Below are 25,559 nucleotides of genomic sequence, written 5' to 3' on the forward strand. Positions count from 1 at the left end.
TGCATTACTATTCTTCATCGTGACCTAAGCAAGCTCTAAATCCCTAGCAGGGAAAGTCTGTAGACATTGTAAAACAGATTTAAACCTTAAGTGACCCAGAAAAAGAACACTTTAAAACCGCCGACCTAAGCACTGATAGATCGACCTAACTGTAATTTAGGCTTGCTGACGTTGGCTTCTCCCAGTCAAGTTTAAATAAACATAAGTTAAATCTATGAAATATAACTAAGTCTAGACTAGTATCTGGAACAGTAACGGCACACAGTAAATATGATTCTTATTATATTTATTTCAAATCTAAACCGTCTTTATTGATAACCGTCTCTGTCCGGCCACGCCCTCTTTGTACAGAGTGTAGTAAAACAGCGTCCCTGCAGGTGGGCGGGCGTTACGCGGTGTGGATTTTTACTTGCCTTTATTGGACGAACCCTTGTAGTTGCAGCCTCGATATTTATAAATCCCACCTTTTCTCTCGAGGCTTAACTCGGATTGGTCCAATTTTTAAGTAGCCCATTTCTTATTGGATTCACTTGGCGCGTGTCACTCCTATGCTCCGTCTCTTGTCTCCATCCTCAGAGCGGATCTAGCCTTCTCACAGTGGCAGCCTGAGAACCTTTCCAAGGTTGGTATTGATTAATGCGCTTAATTTATCCGCACAACAGTTGCCTATGTTTCACAATACAGATTCCGATAAGCGTGAGATATATTGTTATGTTGTTAAGAGAATGCTGTAGTTTTATACAGTAAATTAAACTGGATAGAGATTCGGGCAGGGTCGCTAACTATCCAGGGCTAGGCTAACAAACTGACCGAATCTAGCTACGCGAATGGTTAACGATAGCTATTGCTGGAAATCTCTGCTAACAAAACACACATCTTTCGTGGTACTTATTTAGCTTGCTTCTCCGGATTCATTCTCAATAATGCTTGCTCTTTCGTTAAAATCTGAGTCTAAGAGACAATTTTGTAGAGATATTTTGCGCTTAGTAACGAGTTAACCCTGTAATCAGATTCAGTGTGGTGTTGTAGAGGGGGGCGGAGTGTCTTCCATCACTGGTCACAAATGGTCTAGTTAATATAAAATTAAATTGCAGACATAAATTCAATTTGCTAGCGAAATCTTACATATAATCGACGCTACCCCCACGTAGCAATCTAGAGTCTTTGTGGGTCGTGTGGTTATGTACTTATGGTCTTTTTTCTAACCGCAGGTGCACTGAAGAATTCTCAAACCCGTATTTCAGTCAACGGGCTTCACCCACACCTTTCGTCCTCCTCTTTTCCACTTAGTTCTTTCTCCCTCCCTCTCTCCCTGTTATTGGACTGACTCAGAGAGAGAGAGAATTGTGTTTTTTCTTAAGCACTAACGCTGTAGTGTTTCGGTATCGCAATTTTAAAAGATGGATAGAACGGAGCTGATTCAGAAAGCTAAGCTGGCCGAGCAAGCGGAGCGTTACGAGGATATGGCCGCGTCGATGAAAATGGTAACTGAGCAAGGAGCCGAGTTGTCCAACGAGGAGAGAAACCTGCTTTCGGTCGCTTACAAAAACGTTGTGGGCGCCCGGAGGTCGGCTTGGAGGGTCATCTCCAGTATCGAACAGAAAACAGACGGTAGCGACAAGAAGCTTCAAATGGTTAAGGAATACCGAGAGAAGGTGGAAGCTGAGCTGCGAGATATTTGCAACGACGTACTGGTAAGTCTGGAAACGGAGGAACGTTTTTAGTTGATTTTGCTGTTAGAAAAACGAGAATAGGTTACTCGACCCTCGGGGACTCAGCATCGCCTGAACTGGGTCGTGGTATAAATAGGAACGGTACAGTTGCGCAAGACAGAACTGGTTTCCGCGTCTTAGGTCGTTGATGAGAAATTTCCAGACCATAAACCCTAGAATGCAATGCCTCGTATAAATCACCTGTGCGGGAAAGTTTGACAAGTGATCTGTCACTGAGAGTATTACTCTGAAATGCAAAGTCATTGTGTCATTCCTTAAAAGGACGGAACCGGAGGGATGTTCAAACCAGATGCCTACGGAAGGAACCTGGTCAAACTCAATGCTGGATCAAATTTGACATTGCAGTGTGGATGTGAAACTATGCAGAAAAGCTGCAGAAATTGATTCTTCAGACAGTGGTGCAGGGGCCTGGCCTCTTCTCTCTCTCTCTCTTCTCCTTTTTTCTCCCAGAGAACAGAATCAGTGTATGATAGACACAGACACACACACAACTCCCTTCCCTTTCCTTCTCTCTCTCTCCTCTTCCATTTACAACCATCGGTTAGTATATGTGAGTACCTGGCAATCAGATCTCAGATTTAACTTTGGCACTGCAATGATCAATTTCCTCATCAATTTGAAAAACAATAGTAATGACCCTTTAACAAAAATCCAAGTCATGTCCATATGCTAAGCTTGTGTTTTCATCACAGGACTGCAGGTGTAGACTACTGTAGGTACATTTAATGTTTGGCTTAACGCAGCTGGGGGTAGCCATATGATTGGTATATATATATAAGTATTTTATCGAAAGCTGATTGATATATATATATATATAAGTATTTTATCGAAAGCTGATATATATACTTTGACAATTACAAGCTGATAAAAAAAAAAATATATGTATATATATATATATATGTGTGTGTTATGAAATGTTAATGGGATGTGTCTCATTAAAAGACAGGTTCTCTTACAGGGCATACCTGGCTTTGTCTGGGCTGTGTAAAACTCCAGTAAACAGAGTTACAGGGTGTTGTTTTTTTTGCCCTTTTGTTGAAGTCTATGGTGTCGATGGACAGAGTCTTTGCATCCCTATTTGGGTCCCCAGTGTGAAACAGTAGACAGTTTGTAAAACTAACTTGGACCGGTAGCCCCGGGCATCAGATTACAGACATAAGCCCCTCTTAGTGTTGACTCTACTCAGTATCACATACACTCTGGAAAAAGTGTTACAGTGGTTCTGTCTGGTGTCCACCAGTCCAGTGAGGTTGAAATTCCACCCAGCACCATCACCTTCCTGGATTGGAACTGGACTGAAGTTGATGTTAGTTTATGGTAAAAACCTCTGATGCGACTGTTTAGTTCTCTTAATTGTATGGACATGTATAGAACTGATACTTTTCCTATTTTAGGGCTAGACTCTAAAGCCAGGGGTTGATTATTTGATTTTGGTCATAGATTTGTTTCTGAAGGTATTTTACTTATGGTAATACCTTAGCATGAGCGGCTGATTTTGCTTCATGATTGACCTTTTATATTACTTACACTGATCCAGTTGTCATAGGTGTACTGATCAGTATAACCTGTGCCCCAGGGACTGTTCTGTTGTTAAGATGCCTACTAAACCGAGCTGGGCTGTTCGGAGAGCTCCTCGTGCAGGTGTTTCCACGGCAACCCTAAGCCCCCACCCGTGTCGCCCTGTTTTGTTTGGCTTGTATTGTTAAGGTAACAGTTGTAGTAAGCTGTTGTTGTTGTTTTTTTTTTTTTGTTTTTTTTTTTTTTCCTTCCTAAACCTATTCTGAACTACCCCTGTAGCTTTGCGTGGGTGTGACTTGGCTGTAATTAGAACAGGGAGGTATGGTATAATTTCCAGATTTAATACGATGATGGTGTCTGTGTGTGTGTGTGTAGCTTAGCTGCTAATCTCTGTGTATTTGTGCGAGGTCCAGCCATAACATCTGAAATGGAGGCATTCTGGAGCATTCTTCAGCTAACCACATATTCACATGTGCAGAGATAAAAAGGAAGGGGGGGGGGGGCAAAGAAAGGGTTGGCATTAAATGAACTGCAGGTTTAAAAAAAAGGAAGTCCATTTAGCAAAGGTGCTGAATCCGGAGATGCACACTGAGAGTGTTTAATAGACTGTTTGGAGAACAGCGTGTGTCTCTGTGGACTTGCTTTTTGTCTTGTGTTTTAGAGGAGGAATAGACCAGAATAGTAACAAATTTACCATTGTACAACGTGTGAGGAAGGAAATGCACAACTTTTGCCTCAGTCTAGACCAAAAAAAAAAAAAGAAGAAGAAGAATTGCTTCATTGTTGAAAGGCTTTTGGCTTCAGAGAGGGTCTTTGTCAGATGAAAGATGAAAATTGCCTTTGGCTTCGCAGCGTTCTGGACAAATATATTTTAGTGCCTCTCGAGTTGACAGATACAGGGATCTGGTGCAGAGTTGTGTTCAACACTATGGCCACGTGTTTCTCTGCACTGGAGTACACACACACACACACACACACACACACACACACAGACACTCTCTTTCTCAGGTTAACAGGCTGTCAGTATTCCAATCCAGTCATTCTGTTCTCACAGTGAATTACATAACCTTAAATCTTTATTTTTAAATACCACGAGTTCCTGAGACAGTGAAGGCGGACAGAGGTGACAGACTGACTAACTGAATGACTGATCTGTGACCTCCTCAGATTCAGGATGTGTCCGGTTAATGACTCACTTGGTTGATAGGTCAGATGCGTAATACAAACCAAAAGATTTTTATCTGGTGAATCTGAGGTCACTTGTTTTTTTTTGTTTGTTTTTTTCCCTCCTCTTAATACCTTGAGTAAAGACAAATGGAATGAAGATGTTTGCAAACAGTAATGGACGGAGACATGCTCACCTGGCCTCTCGGTGGCGCTAGTGAGCACATGGCCTGCAAGCACGCAATGATTTAAGAACTGCACTGCCACAGATTTCCACTTGTCAGCACCCAAGGGTCGAAGATTTCGAGACTTGTCTTGAAATCCTGGTATAACCTTGGTTTTGTGCCGAGGATGTCTAGGTCAGGGAGACTGATGTGTTATGGTTTGATAGGTTAAACCAGTGTTTTCCAAACCAGCTCCAGTAAGCCCAGACCTCTACCCATTTTAAGACTCCTCCTTGCTCTAACACACATGATTCAGGCAATCAAGGGGTGAACTAAATCGGGTGTGTTTTTTTTTTTTTTTATAACAAAGAGAGATTTAAAATGTGCATCACTGAGCACCTCCAGTAGTAGGACTGAGAAACAGACAGAAATCGCTATGTTGTTAGAGTGCGTTCAGTTTATGTGTGCCTCTCCCTCCCTCAGGTGATGGGTGCTTTCAGAAAGGGGCTGATCTGGCCAAAAGAGAGAGAAATGAAAGGAGCTCGAAGGATTAACAGTGTGTGTGTGTGTGTGTGTGTGTGTGTGTGTGTGTAGGCTTTTACTACCTGCTGACAACAGACACACCAGACTCAGCTAATTCAGCCCCCTGGAGTCATGCTGGGTCATTCAAATAAAACCCGATCTTTCATCTTGTCATGACAGTGATCAAATAATGTTTTTGTACAGTGTCAAGGCAACTTTTTGTTAAGAATTCAGAGCAAGTGATTATACGTGGAACCTTAAGATATCAGTGGTTTGAACGGATCATTTCGCAGACCTGATTTAGCTGATTAAGGCCCATGAATATCAATTCCAGGTGTGTGTGATGAAGCGTTTAGTACTGTGGGTGAGCTGGTTCATAGTAGGAAAACTCAGGTCACCACTCGGGTTCTAACTGTGCCGACTGATTCCCCACTGACCCTGCCTGCAGTTCTTCAACATTTGGCTTGTGTTGTGGATTTCTGCACAATCTGAGCTTCTGTAAAAACCAACAAATAATATGTTAATAATGAGTTTCGGAAGAAAAATGTAGTGTGTTGAATTTTTTTTTTTTTTGGTTTATGCTGTGTCAGAGAAGTGTCACATGATGTCTGGTACATGCGTCCGTCTCCAAGTGCAAGGAGTGTTTGAAGTCTTACCCTTCAGCTTTGTCCTTTCGTGGCGTTTTTGTTTTTAACTTTCCTCCAGCTGTAGATTGGGCAAAAAAGACAGGATGTGCATATTAAAGACAGATCCTGTGTGTGCGTATGTGCCTGTCTGTCTGAGTGTGTGAAATCATTTCTTTTAAAGATGGTGTGCATGTATTCCTGACGGAGTGTTTGTGAGAACAGTGGCATTTAAAAACTGTGTGTGTGTCTGTCTGTTAAAGATGGTGAGCTCAGTGGCATTAAAGACAGACTGTGTTCGCGCGCGCGCGTGTGTGTGTGTGTGTGTGTGTGTGTGTGTGTGTGTGTGTGTGTGAGAGAGAGAGAGAGAGTACACTGGTATGCTGAACCTCACTCGGGGTCATCTGAGTCCAGTGTGGTGCATCCACAGAGCTTAGATTAAAACAGTGACCTCATCCTCCTTTTTCTGCTTCTCACTCTCGCCTCTTTCGCTCTCTTTCTTTTCTTCTCTCTCTCTCTCCCCCCTCCCTCTTTCTGTCTTATCTGTCTGCCTCTGTGTCTGTCTGTCTTTTTGTGGATTTTCTCGGTCTTGTTCTCTCTCTCTCCTCTGTCTGTCTGTCTGTCTGTCTGTCTGTCTGTCTGTCTGTCTGTCTGTCTGTGTGTTAGCAGCACAGCGCTGCCTGCCTGTCTGAGGAGAGACGGAGAAAGAGAGAGAGAGAGAGAGAGAGAGAAAAAGGGCTGGGTTCTCTGGGTTTTCACACAGGAAGTCTGCAGATTTCTCTCACACCACTTTGCTCTGAGAGAGAGAGAGAGAAAGAGTTTGAATGAGTGTGAAAGGCTGCATATCTAAGTGCTCGCCTGACTGTTTCTGAGCCTGCCGCACTCACATCCGTCCCTACTCAACTTCTCCGCCCTGAGCTGTGGTATGGAGGTCAAATGAGGGTAAACATGCACACACTACTTGCTCTCTGTGACTCTGTGTGTGTGTGACTCGTGTGTGTGTGTTGCTTTAATGCAGCTCTCCAAGAAAAATAATAGATCTACAAGAGGAAAATAAGATTGATCTAGAAGAAGACTGGGCTGAAGAGGTCTGCCTAATTAGACAAAGAAGAAAGAAAAGAAAAAAAAAAAAGGAGTGAGATTTGGTAGGAGTCAGGAAGGCTGGAAGCTTGCGGCACTGGTCGTGACTGGGTGGACTGCGGGGCAGTGAGGGAGTCGTGTGAAGGAGACCTGTCCCAACAGGAAAAGAGCCTTATGGGTGTTTTTCTGTCCTCTCTCACCTGCACACCCATCCTCTACCTGCTCTCTGCTCTAACTATGGACATATTCAATATACAGCTGGGTGCAATCAGATTAAATCACTGTAGATTTTTTTTTTGAGGATGAAAGTTATAGCTAAATCTGAGTTTTCTCAAACTGGTTTGCCCTTCAAATTTAGAGATTTTATCAGTACACAGATTAGACTATATTCCACAAACAAGTGATTACTAGTAAGGTTTTTCTTTTGTTTGTTTGTTTGTTTGTTGTTTTTTACTTCATTTTATTTTAAATGAGCCTTGTTGCAATAACATTATATAGTGTTGATTTTATATAGAATTCATGTTTCTGATCTAAGATGTTGGTGCTGTAGAGAATTCAGTTAAAGGGAAGAAACGGAAGGTAGATTTCAGAAAGCAACATTAACACCCTTTTGAAAAGGAAACTCGACTGAAGAAGCTCTCCCTGTGATGTCAGGAAATGGAGAGCACGTAAGTATTGGACTAAAGGCCACGTAAAGGCAATCTGTGATCCACTGATGGGATCATGAAAGGAGTTTCTGTCAGTTTGAACTTTTTTTTTTTTTTTTTTTCCCCCCCATCATGTGTGCTACATGCCAGCATCCTCGAGATTCTTCAGACTTCAGTCTCAGGGGCCTTTGCTGGATTGGACGACATTGAATGATTCGACGCCAAATTACATTACCTCTCTCGTTTCGCCAGGGAAGATTCTAGCAAGTCAAAAAAAGCCCCAGTCTGTTGTCTTTAGACAGGCAACCCCCGAGACAGAAGTTGCACCGCTCTTGAACGACTTCGGGGTGCAGTGTCTCCGTGTGCAGGAATCGAACCCACAACCCTCTAGCTATTGGGCCAAGGCCTGCTGCCAATAAGGGGCGAGATCGTTGTGTGCGCCAAGCCTTTTTCAGAGATTTGTCGTGATATTCTGAGAAGAAATAAAAATGATGCTGAGGTCTCGTTGTAAGGACAAGCACGCCATCCCCTGGCTGTATGGTGACACAGCACTCCAGGGGCCGGTCGTTTATGGTTAGACTGCAGTGAGAGTGATTGAAGAGTGGGGTTTCGAAAAAGACTCCTCTTAAATCAAAAGAAAGTCATAGTAGTAATGAAATAAAAGTAATCTGAGGTGTGAAACAGCTGGTCAGGTCACGCTCATAGCTGCCTCGACTGCAGAGCTGCTAAAGTGTGAAAGTGATTTAAATAGCGTGAGATTTGACGCCCACGCAAACATCACCTTTTCTTTGTGTACAAACTTGTAAGCCAGAAAAACTGCTGATTATGATTGCCTCTGGTTATCTATAAAGAGACGTAATCCCTGAGTTGTGACATGTCCAGCATTCGACAATGGTATTATGTTGATAAATTTCAAGTGTGAGACATTACTGTTGCCTGAAGTCACTGCTGTGTGGTCCATGTTTGTGTGAATGTGCAGTTAAAGTAGTCTTCTTTTCCCTGTGTTGCAGGAGCTTCTTGGTAAATATTTGATTGAGAACTCCACCACCCCAGAGAGTAAAGTCTTCTATTTAAAGATGAAGGGGGATTATTACAGATACCTGGCTGAGGTGGCCTCTGGAGACAGCAGGAAGGGTAAGGACTTCATACTCACCCCCCCCCCCCCCCCCCCCCCCCTCTTTTTTTTTTTAACCTGCCTCTTATCAGGTACGAATGGTGTTCACCTGGTGGGTGTGTACGCGCTCGCATGCAGGTGTGTAAAGACACGTGTGCATGCCTAACATCGCTGTACTTTGTAAATCTCTGAATTTGTCTCACTTTCTCTTTCAGTAAATCATCATTATTGCTTCTGTCTTGTACTTACTTACACTCTCTCTCTCTTTCTCTCTCGCTCTGCCTGTCTATCTCTCTCTCTTTCTGTCTCTTGCCCGTCGCTGTCTCTTTTTTTCTGGCTGTCTATCTCCAGGCTAGGTTTAGAGCAAGGACAGGCATTGAATCATACAGTCACAAAGTCTGTAAAAGCAGGATATGACTCAGTGCATTTGGAGCTGACTCACTGTACATTAATTAGAGCTGTAAAAAAAAAAAAACCCAAAAAAAAAAAAAACCCCTCATGTCATGTAGTCATTTTTAATTGAGTGGTGTATTATTCAGTCCTATGACAGTCACCAGTATGAATTCACAGAGTGCGTGCGCTTTGTTCTGTCTGTCCGCCCTCCCTCGCAGACACGATCACCCACTCTCAGGAGGCCTATCAGGAGGCCTTTGACATCAGTAAGAAAGAGATGCAGCCCACGCACCCCATCCGTCTGGGCTTGGCCCTCAACTTCTCCGTCTTCTACTACGAGATCCTCAACTCCCCTGAGCAGGCCTGTTCCTTGGCCAAACAGGTCTGTGTGTCTGTGTGTGTGTGTGTGTCTGTGTGTCTGTGTGTCTGTGTGTCTGTGTGTGTGTGTGTGTGTGTGTGTGTGTGTGTTTTTGGAGGGGGGGAGGAGTTGTCTTTCAAGTCTGCATTTCTTCAGCGACGCTATCTCTGATAGTTCACAGGGGAGTCACAGGGGGAGAAGCCAATCTGTGCACAGAACTCCCTATTAGAACCGGGGGCCGATCCGGGGGCCTCCCCTGCCCTCTGAAGCAGAGAGGTGGGCAGCTCTCTCTGAGGGCTTAGTCCTCAGCCAGGCTCAGATCCTTCACTCTGTGCTGCTAAACCCTACAGTGCTCTGAACATGGACAGAGCAGGCAAATGTGCCCCCTAAAAGTCACCTTTTTTGTCAGGGATTCTTCTTTTTAAGGATTTTTTTCTTCATGGTGAATTAGAGAAGGGGGGGGGGCACTAAAACATCATGAAAATGTGTGGGAGTTGAGCCAGAGTTGCCTTTATGTACTGGGAGTATGTGTCCTGGTGTTGGGCGTGGAATAAAAGGCCGTAGCTTGAATAAAGGGGCGGGGTTTGAATAAAGGGACGTGGCTTGAATAAAGGGGCGGGTTTGAATAAAAGGGCGTGGTTTTGTGTTTGCAGGCTTTTGATGAAGCCATTGCAGAGCTGGACACTCTGAATGAAGACTCGTACAAAGACAGCACCCTGATCATGCAGCTGCTTAGAGACAACCTCACAGTGAGTCTCTCTCTCACACACACACACACACACACACACACACCCCCTCATAGTGAGCCCAACACACACACACACACACACAGCCTTACAGTCACCTACAAACACTGACAACCTCACAGTGAGTCTGGCACATGTGTACGTGTGCATGCACACACACACGCACACACTCACTATGAGTACAGTCTACACACACACACCCCCTTTCAGTGAGTCTAACACACATGCACACACAACCTCAAAGCAAGTCCAACACACACGCACCCTTTCAATGAGTCCCACCTACACACTCAACAATGTCACAGTGAGTCCACCGCACACCCACACTCACCATGAGTGCTGCCACACAGACACACACACAAAACCTTACGGTAAATCCTGCCTACACACACTCAACCTCACAGTGAGTCCAGTACACACGCGCACTCACACACACACACAGAGCCTTGTAGTGAGTTCAGCCTATTCACACACACACACACACACACACACACACACACACAGCTTCACAGTGAATGCAGCACACTCACACACACACAAAATAAATCAAAATAAATCTGTATGTCAAAATAAATCTGACGCCAAAGCCTCCATAGAGGTCGAGAAGACAACGTCACAAAAGAGATTACAAAAAAGAAAAAAAATTACAACGTAGCTGCACTGGGTCCCCCCACCCCACTGTCCTCACAATAGAGACTGTTCTGGAAGTCTGTTCATCATAAGAGAGACCACCTGATTTTTCTAAACACACTGATGATGCAAGAAATGCTCAGTTTAATTCCAAATGTTTGTGCAACAAGACAGAGAGAGAGAGAATCAGTTTCTGCATGAATAGCATGTTTTCATGAGTCCGGAGGAAGAGGAAAGAAAGCACAGCTCACACGGTTTGGTACGGACACCAACTGACACATTTGGCGATAACAGAATGCACTTGGAAATGCAAAGCGTATCCGTCCTCCTCTGACTTGTTTGAACTGCTGATTCAGGTAGACGTGTAAAACACAGTCATTTAGTCACGGCAGGGCAGGAATAAATCCCTGACACGGCATCTAGTGTCTTAAAGGCAAAATCAACAGTGTCACGAGAGCGTTGGTGGGTTTTGACAGCTGCTCGTGTCGAGACTCATTTTGCTCTGCTCTGCAGAACGGCTTAAATCACACCTGAAGGATCTAGAGACAGTCATCACAAAAGTATTCAGCAGAGAGATTCACACACCACTGTTTCCTTTTCTTTCTTTCTTTTTTTTTTTTTTTCTTCCTCTTCCTCTCTGTCATTTCTGACTCCGTGATTGGAGGTCTGACGCCGTCTAATGCACCGCAGTGACAGATGGTTTCCGCGGCAGCGCTGATTAGCATATCAGACAGAAAGAATGAGGAGTAAATGCAGATGAGATTTGGCTGTCAGTTTGTCGTAGGTTTGGAATGCAATTAAAATGTATTTGAAAGTTTGAAGACTGCTTCTCAAAATTCATGTGGTGCTTGTTTTTTTTTTTTTTCTCCCCCCATCCCCACAGTTATGGACCTCTGACAACGCAGCAGAGGAAGGAGAGGGTGGAGAAGGAGGAGAGAACTGAGATATTGCTTCCTCTCGTCAGAAACGAAACAAAAAAAAGAAAAAAAAAAAGAAACCTTTTTACACATCACTCATTCCTTGTGTTCACTCCAGATTATTCTCACCGTCCCTTCATTACCATAGAGCTCCAGGTGTGTGTGTGTTGAGGTGCGTGCGTGCGTGTGTGTGTGTGTGTGCATGCATGGGTGGTACAAATCAAAACAACTTGTGTGTGTGTTTTTTTTTTTCCCACCTCATCCTTGTGGTGCGAAGAAAAGGAAAACAAAAAGACAAAAAAAAAAAACGTTTAATTTAATCAACATCATTCCTTTGGTTTTGCCTGTTAGTCCTCACCCTATTCCATATGTGCAGTTTTCTGCTGTTGAAAAGTATTCATGGTGACAACATTGGAAAAAAAACAACAAACAAACAAAAAAAAAAGATTTCATTCAACCTGAGAAGAGACGCTGTAATGAGTCCAGTGAGTATGAAACTTAGAAAATTTACGATGAAAACTAGAAGTTATGACATTCTTATGTTGTTGATGTCATCAAACAGATCTTGCCTTGCTGTATTTCTCTCTCTCTCCCTCCCCCTCCCTCTCTCTCTCTCTCTGTTGCTATGGCCAGATCAGCAGCCTTCATCAGATTAAGATTATGAGTGGTGACCCCATTCTGGGTTTGTTTCAATCTCAGAGATGGAGGGAGGGGCTGTGTTCACTTCAGCCAATCAGATGACATTTCCCAGCCAAGCTAACACTTTTCATTAGCTTCTGTAAACCTATTTATAATTGGGCACCTGAATTTGAAACAAAAAATCCTCTCCTGATTCGGGAGTTAATTAGTTGTTTTCTTAGCATGCCTTACTAAATATTGATAATTAGATTTAAAAAAAACAAAACGAGTTGAACTACATGAGAAAATCATATAGAACAAGTGCATGTCTGTCTTTTCAGCGTACACAGGATGGGAGTGTGAGATGCTGCTGTCTTAGAGTGACTCTAAGGTTTAGTACCTCACATGGCAGGTCTGTACATTTGGGAGAATATGTTAGTAGAAATTCGGACCACTGTTTTGGTGCGTGTTGGGGTTTTTTTCCCCGCGAATCATTGACTCCCATTTCCTGATACCTGTTCCTCCCCAAAGCCTCGCAAAAATGTCCTGATTACCCTCTGTAACGGTCACCTGAATTAAAAAAATCGTCATTTTATAAACCACCACTGTTTGAATGCTCGTTATTATGTGCAAACTGACTGTTAATAACATCCTGTTATTATCGTGGGTTTCCTGTCTCTGGATAAGTTCTGACAATGAATAAGGTTGGACTGTTCTTATGTTTTTGTTATGAAAAATGTGTGTTTTGATACTGTGTAATGTGGGAGTACTCGCATACGGATCGGGCTCTCACAACACGGGAGAGGCAGACCTTCAGACTGTATCCTGAAAACGGGTTATCATAAATAAGAATTACTCAGCAAAGCGACGATATCTACGTTGTACTGGTTAGATGCAATAACCACGAACCTAAGTGAATCGGTTTTACGGATAAAATTTATTATGAACATATTAAGTTAAAGACATAATAAAACAGTGAAGTACAGTTTTCTTACACTTACATGAAAGTCAATGGATACATCAAACTGGGCACGATCATTCAGGGAGCTGAACCTCTTCCTAGTACAGTTTCTTCTTGAATAATAATGTTTTTACCAGTAAATGGTAACTGCTGGATTACACAGATGACATGGGTGGATGGGGATTAAAATAAACGTAAATCTTCGTTTGATCAGTATATCCTCATATGTAAAACTTACGTGTATATTTATTTCTACGTGTATATTTATTTCTGTTTTGTAATCGGGTAAGGTTAAAAGTCTTTTTTCATGCCTTTGAATATTTACGGGAGGGATGCAAACGTTTATAAATAGACTGGTCATAGCATGGACATGTCTCCTCACTGCCAAAATCCCCCCCCCCCCACACTCCCGAAACGGATTTGCTGCTTATGTAACGCCCTTGTCCGCTCCGAACCGAAAGGCATGTTTCCAAATACGAACACCGTCGACGATTATTTTATATAACCATTCATCTTTCGCACGCCAGCTGAAATTCGGATGTCATTTGGTTAGGCCTTTCCTTCGGACTTGACATGCCTCTACATGTCTCAAATCTGGAATTTTTTTTGCATCCGCAACAGTACTACTTCCGGGTGTACAGCGGCTGCGTTTGACAATCGTTGTTAGTAAATTTGCTTTGGTGTAGGTATGTTAGAAGCTCGACTGAATTTCTAATTAGCAAAGAAGTGTTCGAAATGAACTCGTTCACAACTCTGTGTTTGCTGGTGAGCTGCTGTGAAGTTACTTTGTTTCTTTGACTTCATCGGCTGTAGGCGAAAGAACTTCACTGATCATGTCCAGATGTTGATACCAGCCACCCCTACTAATCCATCTCATACAATGTTGCAGCAATCCGTGGAATAAACCAGGTTACGTGGTTCTGTGATTTTCACAATGAAACCTCAGATTTTCTTTTTGTTTTTGCTATGCCTGACGAATGGCTTGACTAAACCGCGAGATGTTGAGGACAGTGAGCACGGTGAGTAATTTTGAAACTACGGGATCATCTCAACTTCTGTCTCCGTACTTACTGGAGGACATTTTCGTGTACTTTCGAACAATGGTTGCTGCTATGAAACACTTAAACCAACGTTGCTGTGATTGTAACCTATTTTATAAACTTTGTTTTACTCTATTTTAGAAACTTACTCTATTTTAGAAACTTAAGTCCCATTTTAACTCTCGGCCAATAATCAAGTTTTTTGTTCTACCTTCAATTTAAAGCCCGTGGTGGCGCTTAACACTTCTTTTAATCAAATTTCACCATGGTTTATCGACATAGGCTATAGTCATATTAATCAAAGCCATACCTTCACGGCTGCTGAAAAAAATCGTGTTCTTTGATTACTGTAAGAGAGACTCAAAGCTGTGGCACGCGTACGAAAAACCACGAGCTGCAGCTGCTGGTCTGACCACAAAATAACCCACCGGACTATCATCCTTACCTGTCGTCCATCTCTGAGTGCTCTAATACCTTTACCCCCTCAGAAAAGATCAGCGAGATGCTGTCAGATTTTGACGTGCTGTCCCTGTCCAGTCTTCAACACCACTCGATTCGCAAGCGCGATGTGGAGATGAACACCCACGTGGAGAGGCTGCTCAGCTTCACTGCGTTACAGAGGTAAGCGTGTTTACAAACCACCTGTAGCAATTACAGCGAATATTGATTAGCTGTGTGAGTTCCTCCTGATTCGACGGGACCACACTGTTCTATGATGCTGATCAGCCCTAAAGCTAGCAACGCATTTGCGGATCGTCGGTGTAAAAGGCGGATATGTGGACTTTTGCTCTTGTTCAATGTAAACGTAGCAATCCAGCAAAAATAACAGGGCAGCCAATCAAAGACGCATTAATTAAGATGAGATCACAGACTGTGGGGAGATGTGTTAGGGTAATAAAGATGAAAACAACAAAAATGGAATGAAATTTGTAAGTGTTAGTTTAACATTTTGGAGGGGGCCACTGAAATAACGAACAGGCTGTTTTTGTCAGTGGTTCGCATTATTATTTTTTTTAATTGAATTTTGCTGCTTTCACTTGAACTACTCACCTGCAAAGCCATTTCTCAAACCTGACTTGTCTCACTCTTTGATTGGCAGGCACTTCCGTCTGTATTTACGGACGAACACAGATCTGTTTACGGAGGACTTTAGTGCTGTGGTCATAGGTGAGGACGGAAGAGAGGAGCCTTATGAGGTCCAGAGACAAAACTTCTTCACGGGACATGTCATCGGTAAGTCCGACACAAACAATTACACCTCAGTCGTTGTAGTAAATGCATTTACAGTAATAACAATATAGTTATCAACTTTATAAACATCCCTTTTTTGTCATTCTTCAATCTTTGTCTTGATGAGAGCTTAATGAATATGCGTATTTAAAGACTTCATGTGCAGATAGGTTCATGAATATGTAATATGGTATCAGTGTTTTTCACAGTAATTAAAAGCGTGACTGTGTAAGTAATGACTGCAGAGGTGTTACATAAATGTGATAGTAGTGATAGGCACAACTAATTAAACGCGTTCAACACTCCCATATGTGCGGTAGTTATTTTTGTTCCCCTTTGGTTTTCTTAAGACCAGTGTTACATCTCACTCTGTATGCGAACTGGGTTTAAATTGAAAGTGTGAACGGTCATGGCATTGGTCAAACTAACTGTCAGTCATTCTCAGGTGAGGAGCACTCCCGTGTGCAGGCGCATATTGATGAGGGAGACTTCACCGCCCACATTCTGACTCACGAAGCAGAGTACAATGTTGAGGTATCATTCTTATGCTGGTCTCTTATGCTGGTCTCTTGTTGGGGTGTGTTACCACATGTTCAACAACTCTCTTAATTACTCTTGAAAAGCCTATTAAAAGGTGAGTTAGGAGGAGAACAGGCATATCTCTTGAGTCTATACTGTGTGTTTTAATGCCCAACTGCTGTAGGTTTGCATACACTACTTGGTGTTCTTTAGTACTGAAGTCTATAATTTAAGGACCACAGACCTAATAGTAAGATAGTTGTATAATAAGGGTACCCAAGTCTAACCCTGGTGGGCCAAAGCCATTTTGCCCCCCCACCCCCCTCCAGCACACACACGCACACACACACACACACACACACTGGATTTGGGAAACTTTGGTGGATGATGATCTGTTTTGGCTTTATTTATTGCTGTCTAACATCACTTCTACTGCTGTAAAATGTGTTATTTCGAAGAATTATGTAAAAGTCGGTCGCATCACAAAATTCTAGAGTATACCCAAATGAGGCTTCACGCGATGAAGTGTGTTTGTTGTTCCAACGCCTGGCTTTGTTCTTCACAAAGAGCCCTCAACCAGTATCTAATCCACATGACAAGATAATCCTGGGACACACCTCCGCCTGCTATTTTCCACTTTGAGTAGGTTTTTTTCCCCTCTTACCATCAGTTACATCAGTTACTCCTGGGCTTTGTGTTTAAAACAGGGTTGTGTAAGGACACTGTTGACGGGTTTTGCGCCTGCCAAATACAAGCCACGGGAGTTTGCAACTGAGTGGAAATGAACAAACCTTATCCAAAGTTGTTTAGACAGTTTACTGGGGGAAAAAAAAAAGACTAGCCTGACTTTGGTCCAAATCTACAAGGAACAGTTTTGGTTTAAACTATCACCAAATCACCAGATAGTTGTAATTCAGTTCAGGATTTACTGAGAACTCATTATCCTGTTTAATCAAGTAGGAATCATCAGCGGTTATTCATTTATTCGGTACATCGATGTGGAGCTGAAAATGAGTTGACCTCAGTTGTCTGTTTTTTTCTAAACTTTTTCTCTCTTTCTTTCACTCTCAAAAAGAAACATCAGTCCTTATACTCACTACACTAAAGCTATCAGTGTATGGGTGCCGTTGATGTCATTTTAAACCCCTTCTTCTCTCTCTCTCTCTCTCTCTCTCTCTCCCTCTCTCTCTCTACCTCTCTCTCTCTCTCTCTTTCTCTCTCCCTCTCTCTCTCTCTCTCTCTCTCTCCAGCCTCTGTGGAGGTTCACCGACACTGCTCCTGACGACAGGCTGCTGGTGTACCGCTCGGGAGACGTCAGGAACGTCAGCCGACTGCACGCGCCCAAAGTCTGCGGATACCTGAGCACGGATGCCAGCGACCTTCTGCCAGAGAGCGTACGGAAAGCAGGAGCCCTGCAGGGGAAAGACGGGCAAGAGGAGGAAGAGGAGGAAGATGAGGGTGAGTTTGAGTGAAAGACTGTTCATTCATCAGGACAGGTTCACAGGAGACTGTCTGAATGAGATGACCGAGAGTCCCACACAAACCTACTAATACACCATGGACCACTATTAGCCTGTCCCTTTTATAAAAACTGCTTTTATATTTTCAACTTATTTTGTAAAGTTACAAGTGCTTTTTTTTGTCTGTCATTAATTTTGTGAAGCCAAAGATTCTCTGTCTCATCCTGACATTGTATTATATTGTATAGCATTGTGTTGTATTATATTGTATCGCATTGTGCTGTATTGTATTGTATTGCACTGTGTTGTACTGTATTGTATTGTATTGGATTCTTTACTCTTTGATCTTAGTCCTTTGGTTGTTGTTGCTTTGTTCCTGCGGCTTTGAAATGCTGAGTGGTGCGGTATACCTCTCCTCCCCAGAGCTTGTGAGGGAGAAACGGGAGGTGCACGATCACAGCAAGAACACCTGCCCTCTGCTCCTGGTGGCTGATTACCGTTTCTTTAGACACATGGGCCGTCGTGAGGAGAGCACTACCATTAACTACCTGGTGAGAGAAAAACAAGACACTCCTCACTGGGTTTCATTGTTCGCCGTCAGTCAACTGGAAAAACACACAGACATGTACTCAGACGTTTATGTACGGCTCTTTGGCTAACTGCGCTTTTGAAGTCTCAGAGAGAGAGAGAGAGAGAGAGAGAGAGAGAGTTGGAGAAAGAATGGCCGAGAGAAAGAAAGAATGGAACATGGAAGCAGCATATAGATTCATTAGTAAAAGCTCAAAGGGAGAAGAAAAAAGAGACAGAAAAGGGTGGAGCGGAACAGACGAGAAGGTGGAAAGAATGATATGTTAGAGCACAGATAGCACAGAGGAAGGGGTATGGGCGTCAGTTTGTTTTGAAAAGTGCTGGGGACAGCGACGGGTTCGACGTGTTCACGCCTTTTTTCGGTGGGCCATACACTGCCGATAGATGTGAATGGCATCCCTTTAAGGATTAGCCTTTACAAGCTGCTTGCGCTTTTTATGTGTGTTACAATGCTACATAGTGTTAAGAGAGTCACTCAGGCCTGTACCCGACTCTTCTCAGTCGAGTCGGATTTGCCCGTTCAGTACGAATATTCGACTATTCATGCCTTTTTTTTCCCTTCCCAAATAGACTATCTGGCAATCAGAAAATCCATTGGCATGAATTTAAGTGATGATCTCGACCACGTCATTGTAGTCAAATGCAGAGATGAGTGTCCTCCAGAGAGGTTTGCGAGTACTGCCTCCGGGCAGGAGGGGAAAGTGACCAGGAGGGGAAAGTGACATGTCATGTTTTGTAACCTTGTTTTCTGTCGTTTTTTCCACCGCGTCTGTTTTTTTTCGCCCCCCCCCCCCCCCGCTTCATGCAGATTGAGTTGATGGACCGGGTGGACGACATTTACAGAAATACATCGTGGGACGATGAGTATAAGGGATATGGAGTCCAAATCCACCAGGTCAGTTTTAAAATCCTGGGGATCCGACTGGGGCCGGGCTGTACTGTTCGGTCTTGGGGAGAACTCGAAACGAAATGTCGTACTCTGTCACCGCTTCGGTTTGCCTACGAATTTTTTGACCTCTCACCTTGAAACGCTGACCTCAGAAATTTAGACTATGTGTGAATCATGTTTTTTTTTTTGTTTGTTTGTTTGTTTTTTTACCCCGGAAAGGTGAGATAAATAGTATAGAAATGTTCAATGCTCGTTTTTTTTTTTTTTGTCGTCTAAATCTAATAGACATACATGTATTTTTCTTAGGGAGCGGACTTGTTTGTCTTCAGTTTTAGTTTAGCTTTAGCATCCTTAGCGTCTAGACCTTTATGCTCTTTCTGTGTGTCTTTGTAAAATCTGCCCAGTAACAGGCCCCACTGCCTATCGCGACGTTTCTCTCATCACTTTGAATACAGCTCCAGCCCCGTTTAGCTTTATGTCACAGTAGCCTTTAGCATTAGCGTTAGCGCTGAATTTATCCCACAGTTTTTTGTTCTGTAGTCATCTATGTGTATAGCAATCTGTTCTTCTAGTAGATTACTTCTCATCTGTATACACTGTTTTTAAGCATCTCTGGATAAGGACCTGTGTAAAATGAAAGCACATAAAAAATGTTTGTTTGGGGGGATTTTTTTGGTCACATGACCGTGACGGAGAATTTTTGTGGCCAGTCTGAAACTCTGTTGTGTCTTGTTTTCCTCTAAGATTATCATCAACCAGGAACCCACCAAAGTGGATGAGGGAGTTGCTCACTTCAACATGCGAGGCAGCCCAGTTAAGGGCAAAGATGTCTGGGACGTGAAGAGCCTTCTGGAGGTGGGTTCAAACGCTCTGGGTTCTGACGGTTCCCCTCAAGTGTGTCACCTCAGTTAGAGCGTAGCGTCACCTTTGACCTCATTATCATAACAATCAATTACTATAAGGTTGCCAGTGGACACCATCCGTTTTAATAGCAGTTGACAAGTGGTCTGCTGACCATTTTACACACTTAAAAACTTAGGCACTTTTTAAAAAAAACATTAAACATTAAACAACTCTTTTAAACATTTTGGGAGTTTTTAAGCACAGAGGCGCTTTAGAAGATGTCTGGAGAGTCCTGAAGCTTTTAAAGAGCATTTTTTAATGATAGTGTGGATTGTAGAAATGACTAGCATACGGAAGACATTCGTGATGGTTGATGAACTTTGAAGAGTTTCTGTCTCTCTCTGTCCGTAGCAATTCAGCATAGACATCGCAGACAACGCATCCCACGTGTGCCTGGCTCACCTGTTCACCTATCAGGATTTCGATGAGGGAACCCTGGGCCTGGCCTACGTGGCCCCCTCCAAGCAGGGTTTCCCCGGAGGACTCTGCTCCGAGAGTAAGTGTTGGAAATGTTCTGAATGTTGTTTTCATGAAGTCTGGAATGCCCTCTCGGAATCTAGCTTGGAGCACCGTGTGACTGATTGATTCGGTGATTGATTGATTGAATGATTGATGGATTGATCACTGAACATTTTGCTTCTTTAACTCACTGAACCCCAGCAAACTAATGTTTTAGATCTAAACTGAAGTTGGTATTTACAAAAAAAAAAGTTTTGAAACAGAGTGGAATAATATTAGTCATAATGGATCTCGTTCGTAATCAACTCTTTTGTGTTTTTTGTTCCCTTTGTGAAGAATGTCCATCCACTAACAATGGCGGCCGCGCCATCTACCTCAACACTGGTCTCACCAGCACAAAGAATTACGGAAAAACTATTCTAACCAAGGTGAGAGAATCAAACTCTGATTGACCTTACACCAACACGCGCGCGCGTGTGTTTGTGTATGTCTCTTTTGCCTTCAGGCTGGTTGCTAGCTGCTAGTTATTACGTTTCTAAACGTTAGTGTGGCCGCTCAATATGTAAATTGAAACCAGCAGTGGTTTGGAGAGTAAGGAGACAGCTTGGCAGTTGGAGAATGAGGCTATGATAATGATTATGGGATAAAATGGACCTTGCTCTATCCGTGTTAAATGAACCATTAAAAAAAAAGATGGAGAGAATTGTACCCTACACAACAAAGCATTTCTCTCTCCCGCTGTGATTATTGATAATGAACAGCGGTGAGTTGAAACCGTTACGGTTTTGTTCTGTGTCCTTGCTGGTGCCTTTTTTTTTTTTTTTAGTTTTAAACGGACAGACATCTTTCCTCCCCACAGGAAGCTGACCTGGTGACCACGCATGAGCTGGGACATAACTTCGGAGCGGTGCACGATCCGGACGACGTTCCGGGCTGTGCTCCCAGAGAGGACCAAGGTGGGAAATATGTGATGTACCCCATCGCCGTCAGTGGAGATCATCAAAACAACAAGGTGTGTGTGTGTGTGTGTGTGTGTGTGTGTTGCGTGTATGTTTTGTTAGTGTGTGCGTGTGCGTGTGTGTCTGTGTCTGTGCACTAATTACTGTTATAGACTACAACAACAAGAAGTCTTCTTAAACACTGTCCTTAGCTGACATGTAGAAAATTAGAAAAGGATTAAAGTCCGTTAGTTAGTACTCAGTACGAGTTTTTGTCTCCTGTGTTTCCCTCTATCTATCTCTGTCATACCACCCTCTTTCTTTCTCTCTCTCTTTGTCTCTCTCTTTCTCTCTCAGCTCTTCTCCACCTGCAGTAAGACCTCCATTGCCAAGCAGTTGCGGTTGAAGGCGGCCACCTGTTTCAAAGAAAGGAACAGTAACGTATGTGGGAACTCTCGGGTGGAGGAGGACGAGGAGTGTGACCCTGGTCTGCTCCATCTAAACGACGACCGCTGCTGCACTTCCACTTGCAAACTGCGCCCCACTGCCCAATGCAGGTTAGAGCTCCTCCCAGTGGCCAGAACTGACACTGCACTTTACTAACTCATTTATTCCATAGAGCTGGAGGAGGTAGCCTGTCTCTTAGAGGACCACTGTACAGTCCCTATGTTTTAGGGTTTAGAATAACAGATGAGGAGGTGTTTTCTCGGAGAGTCAGTGATTTCTATAGACAGTAGACTGAGCATGAAACACTGGAGAATCGGTGGTTTCTATAGACAGTTCACTGAGCATTAAGCATTGTAGATTGTAGAATCAGTGGTTTCTACAGACAGTAGACTGAGCATTAAACTTTGTAGAATCAGTGGTTTCTATAGACAGTAGACTGAGCATTAAATATTAGCTGTACAGTGGCCCTGTGGGACTGAGGTTACCTCTCTCTCTCTTTCTGACACTGTATCTGTTGAAATTCACTGTCAGGGCAACATCAAACAAGAGGTATTGTTACTTATACCCAGTTGCACAAAATCTGTCAGTGGATGGGGGGGGTAATTGATCAGCAATCTCTCATTTTCAAACTCTTTCTCCTTCTCTCTCTCTCTCTCTCTCTGTCTGTCTCTCTGTCAGTGATAGGAACAGTGCGTGTTGTAAAGACTGCATGTATGAGAAGAAGGGGAAAGTGTGTCAGGAGGCAATGAATGCCACCTGTAAAGACATGTCCTACTGCACAGGTGAGTGAACGAGTCTGACCAACAAACCAACCATACCTCCTGTAAAGACATGTCCTACTGCACAGGTGAGTGAACGAGTCTGACCAACAAACCAAGCAGCCGCAGGCCACGCGTCCTCTGGTCTCCTTCAGAACAAACCTTTTTCCAAATGGCTTGCAAACATGTCTTACCGTTTCACAAACATGTCTTACCGTTTCACAAACATGTCTTACCGGTGATGATGAAGTTTTTTTTTTTCTTTTAAACGTTCTAATTTCTTTTAAATTTGTTACGTCAAAAGTATCTTCAGAATAAACTAAGTTAGTCGCATTGTATTCAGTTGAAACCGTCATCTGAGTCGGCAGAGCCTGAGGCAGAGAAACATATTCTCAGAATGATGAATCGTGAATGACGCAGTGATTTTGAGGGGAACTCGTGAGTTCTGACGCACGTTTATTTGTGTTTTCAGATGTTTGTAGCAGCGTGTGGGCTGTAGTGTATATCAGTGTGTGATTTATATGTGTGTATGTTCTGACAGGAAACAGCAGCGAGTGTCCACCCCCAGAAAACGCCTCGGATTCGACAGTGTGCGTGGACAACGGCCAGTGTTTAAACGGAGAATGCATTCCTTTCTGTGAGGCTGTTCTCAAGCGGAAACCCTGCGCTTGCAATGGTGGGTAAACATGCATCTCTCTTAGTCTCCCAACCTGCTTTCTCTTTCTCTTTCTCTTTGTTTCTCTCTCTCTCTTTCTTTTTCTCTTTCTCTCTCTGAAGGAGCATATTCACCCACCCCTTTCTCTCTCTCTCATTCTCTCTCTCTCTCTCTCTCTCTCTCTCTCTCTCTCTCGTCACAGAAACGAACAGCTCCTGTAAGGTGTGCTGTCGCAATGCGGAAGGAGTGTGTGAACCGTACCAGGACGAGGAGGGGAACTTTGTCTACCTGCGGAAAGGAAAGCCCTGTACCGTGGGCTTTTGTGACGGAGGAGTAAGTGACTATTTTATTGGATATGCAAAAAAAAAAACCCCAAAAACAACAACAACAGTTTCCAGGTTACCAGTAATCCATAGATTGATGAGCCGAGGTGAAGCGTTTGGGGTTAGCAGATTGTATCGCTACTGGTTAAGGAGTGTATGAGAATGTCTTCAAATGAGCTGACAGAAATGAGTTCTTAACACGTTTTGCACGTAAAGGTATTACTCTGTAATAATTTGTTGTCTTTTTTTTCTTTTTTGCAGGGTAAGTGTATGAAGCAGGTGCAGGACGTCATTGAGAGACTGTGGGATTTCATCGATAAACTGGACATTAACACCTTCGGTGAGTTTTTTTTTTTGTTTTGCTGTCTGACGCGTTATCTCATTCATACGCAGAAGCAGAGACAATGAATTAAAATAAAATCTCTCTCTCTCTTTCTTTCTCCCTCTCCCTCTCCCTCTCTCTCTCTCCCTCTCTCTCTCTCTCTCTCTCTCTTTCAGGGAAGTTCCTCGCTGACAACATTGTGGGATCCGTTGTGGTCTTTTCCCTTCTCTTCTGGATTCCTCTCAGTATCTTAGTTCACTGTGTGGTGAGTTGTACCAGAGTTTATGCTCTGACAGCACTTTTAACCCTTTGAGGGAAGGCTGAGGTAACCCTAGACCACAGACTCCTTTTTAACTCTTGAGAGCCGCACTGCATGCTGCAGCATTGTAAAATATGCAGAATAGCAAAGTACGGCGTTGTTAAAAGAGCAATGTTATGTCGCCTGCTGCTGTCTGTGCCGTTTGGAATAAGGGAAGATGGAGATTTTTGGAGGAGATCTGTGTTGCCATGGATTTGCGACAGGGCGAAGCTAAGCTCGTGTGTCGTATATTTCAGAGACGGTGTCAGGGGTCAGAATGAACACGCTGGAAATGGAGGATTTGTGTGTGGCATTATTGTTGTTGTTGTTGTTTATTTCATGGCTTGTATTCATTCCCTCTGCTTTTTAGGACAAAAAACTGGACCAGCAGTATGAGCTCAATGCCAGATCGCTGTTTTTCTCCAGTGTAAGTTCACAACGCAATCACCACCTTGGTCCTTTACCAGACTCTCTCTCTCTCGCTCTCTCTCTGTCTCTCGCTTTACATGTAGGCAAAGCAGTAGATTTCTTTTAAACATGCAAATACTCACTCAGTAACTGGTCCGAAAGGTTATGTTACTGGTCTCTAAAGCTTTAACTCGAAAAAGATGTTTGACTTTTCTCCTGCGTCTTTGTATCTTTTGACGTGTCTGTCTCTGTGTTTCAAACCGCATACTGTACCGTTTAGTAACGCTTAGCGAGCGTTTCGGCAAATTCGCTAAAGTCTACTAAACTGTTCAGAAACATGCGGTTTAGAACCGTTAGGTCTGTGTGTGCGTGTCCGTCTGTCCGTCTGATGGGCGTGTGCGTGTGTTTTTTTATGTAATTCTGTTTTCAGAACGCGGAGCTGCTGAGCAGTCTGGAATCTGCGTCGGTGCGGATTTTTAAAGCCCCCACTTCGGCCGTCTCCTCTTCCTCCGCCAACGCCCCCCGTTTTCAGGCCTCGGGCCCCCTCCAAACGAGCACCCCCCCGGTCTCCTCCTCTGCCGCCGCGGCTCCCGTTTTAGTCCCTCCGCCTTGCGTGGAGCCTCCACGCATGGCCACCATCCAGGAGGACCCCAGTTATGACTCCCACCTGGACGAGCTGGTGCTGGAAGAGGACTTTCCGTCGGGGGGGTCGGCGGCCGCGCGGTCGTTTGAGGACCTAACGGAGAGCGGGGGGAAGAGCCATTCCTTCAGAATGAGGAGAGATGCCCAGAATAACAGCAAAGAGACACAGTGCTGAAGATGGAGGGAGGGATGGCTGGATGGATGGATGGTTGGATGGATGGATGGGTTTGAGAAAGAGAGTAGATGGAGAAAGGGCTATGATTCTTAATGTCCTGAAGTTCAAAGTAGGGCAAATGGATGCTCTGATAAAAGACTGTTTACAACTGTTTCTGCTACAGAATTCAATGTACTCTCAAGTTTAAAAACAAATGTTGAGCACAGGTTTTAAAAGCACACATTTATTCTTTGAATGTGTGGCTGATCGGACGATGATGATGGTAATGATGATGATGATGGAGGTCTCTGACATCTCATTACAGGAGTGGTGTATAT

General features: G+C 43.5%; 2 protein-coding genes across 2 annotated transcripts; both read left to right on the plus strand.

Moving 5' to 3' along the window:
* The first annotated feature begins 572 nt into the window (after positions 1 to 572).
* On the plus strand, positions 573 to 11,796 carry ywhaqa (tyrosine 3-monooxygenase/tryptophan 5-monooxygenase activation protein, theta polypeptide a). Its single transcript, XM_030770831.1, has 6 exons — positions 573 to 622; positions 1,212 to 1,694; positions 8,462 to 8,585; positions 9,177 to 9,340; positions 9,970 to 10,065; positions 11,576 to 11,796. Exons 2-6 carry the CDS (start codon positions 1,401 to 1,403, stop codon positions 11,633 to 11,635), a joined length of 738 nt encoding a protein of 245 aa, XP_030626691.1. The 5' UTR covers positions 573 to 622; positions 1,212 to 1,400; the 3' UTR covers positions 11,636 to 11,796.
* A 2,326-nt stretch (positions 11,797 to 14,122) lies between these two features.
* On the plus strand, positions 14,123 to 25,242 carry adam17b (ADAM metallopeptidase domain 17b). The gene is made up of 19 exons (XM_030770830.1): positions 14,123 to 14,207; positions 14,717 to 14,849; positions 15,328 to 15,461; positions 15,904 to 15,992; positions 17,228 to 17,435; positions 17,861 to 17,988; positions 18,834 to 18,920; positions 19,659 to 19,769; positions 20,169 to 20,313; positions 20,613 to 20,704; positions 21,136 to 21,288; positions 21,572 to 21,771; positions 22,340 to 22,443; positions 22,961 to 23,095; positions 23,277 to 23,407; positions 23,659 to 23,737; positions 23,896 to 23,984; positions 24,388 to 24,444; positions 24,856 to 25,242. Exons 1-19 carry the CDS (start codon positions 14,123 to 14,125, stop codon positions 25,240 to 25,242), a joined length of 2,547 nt encoding a protein of 848 aa, XP_030626690.1.
* Positions 25,243 to 25,559: the final 317 nt, after the last annotated feature.

This window comes from Chanos chanos, chromosome 4 (assembly GCF_902362185.1).
Source record: "Chanos chanos chromosome 4, fChaCha1.1, whole genome shotgun sequence".
In the NCBI taxonomy this organism is placed as follows: domain Eukaryota; kingdom Metazoa; phylum Chordata; class Actinopteri; order Gonorynchiformes; family Chanidae; genus Chanos; species Chanos chanos.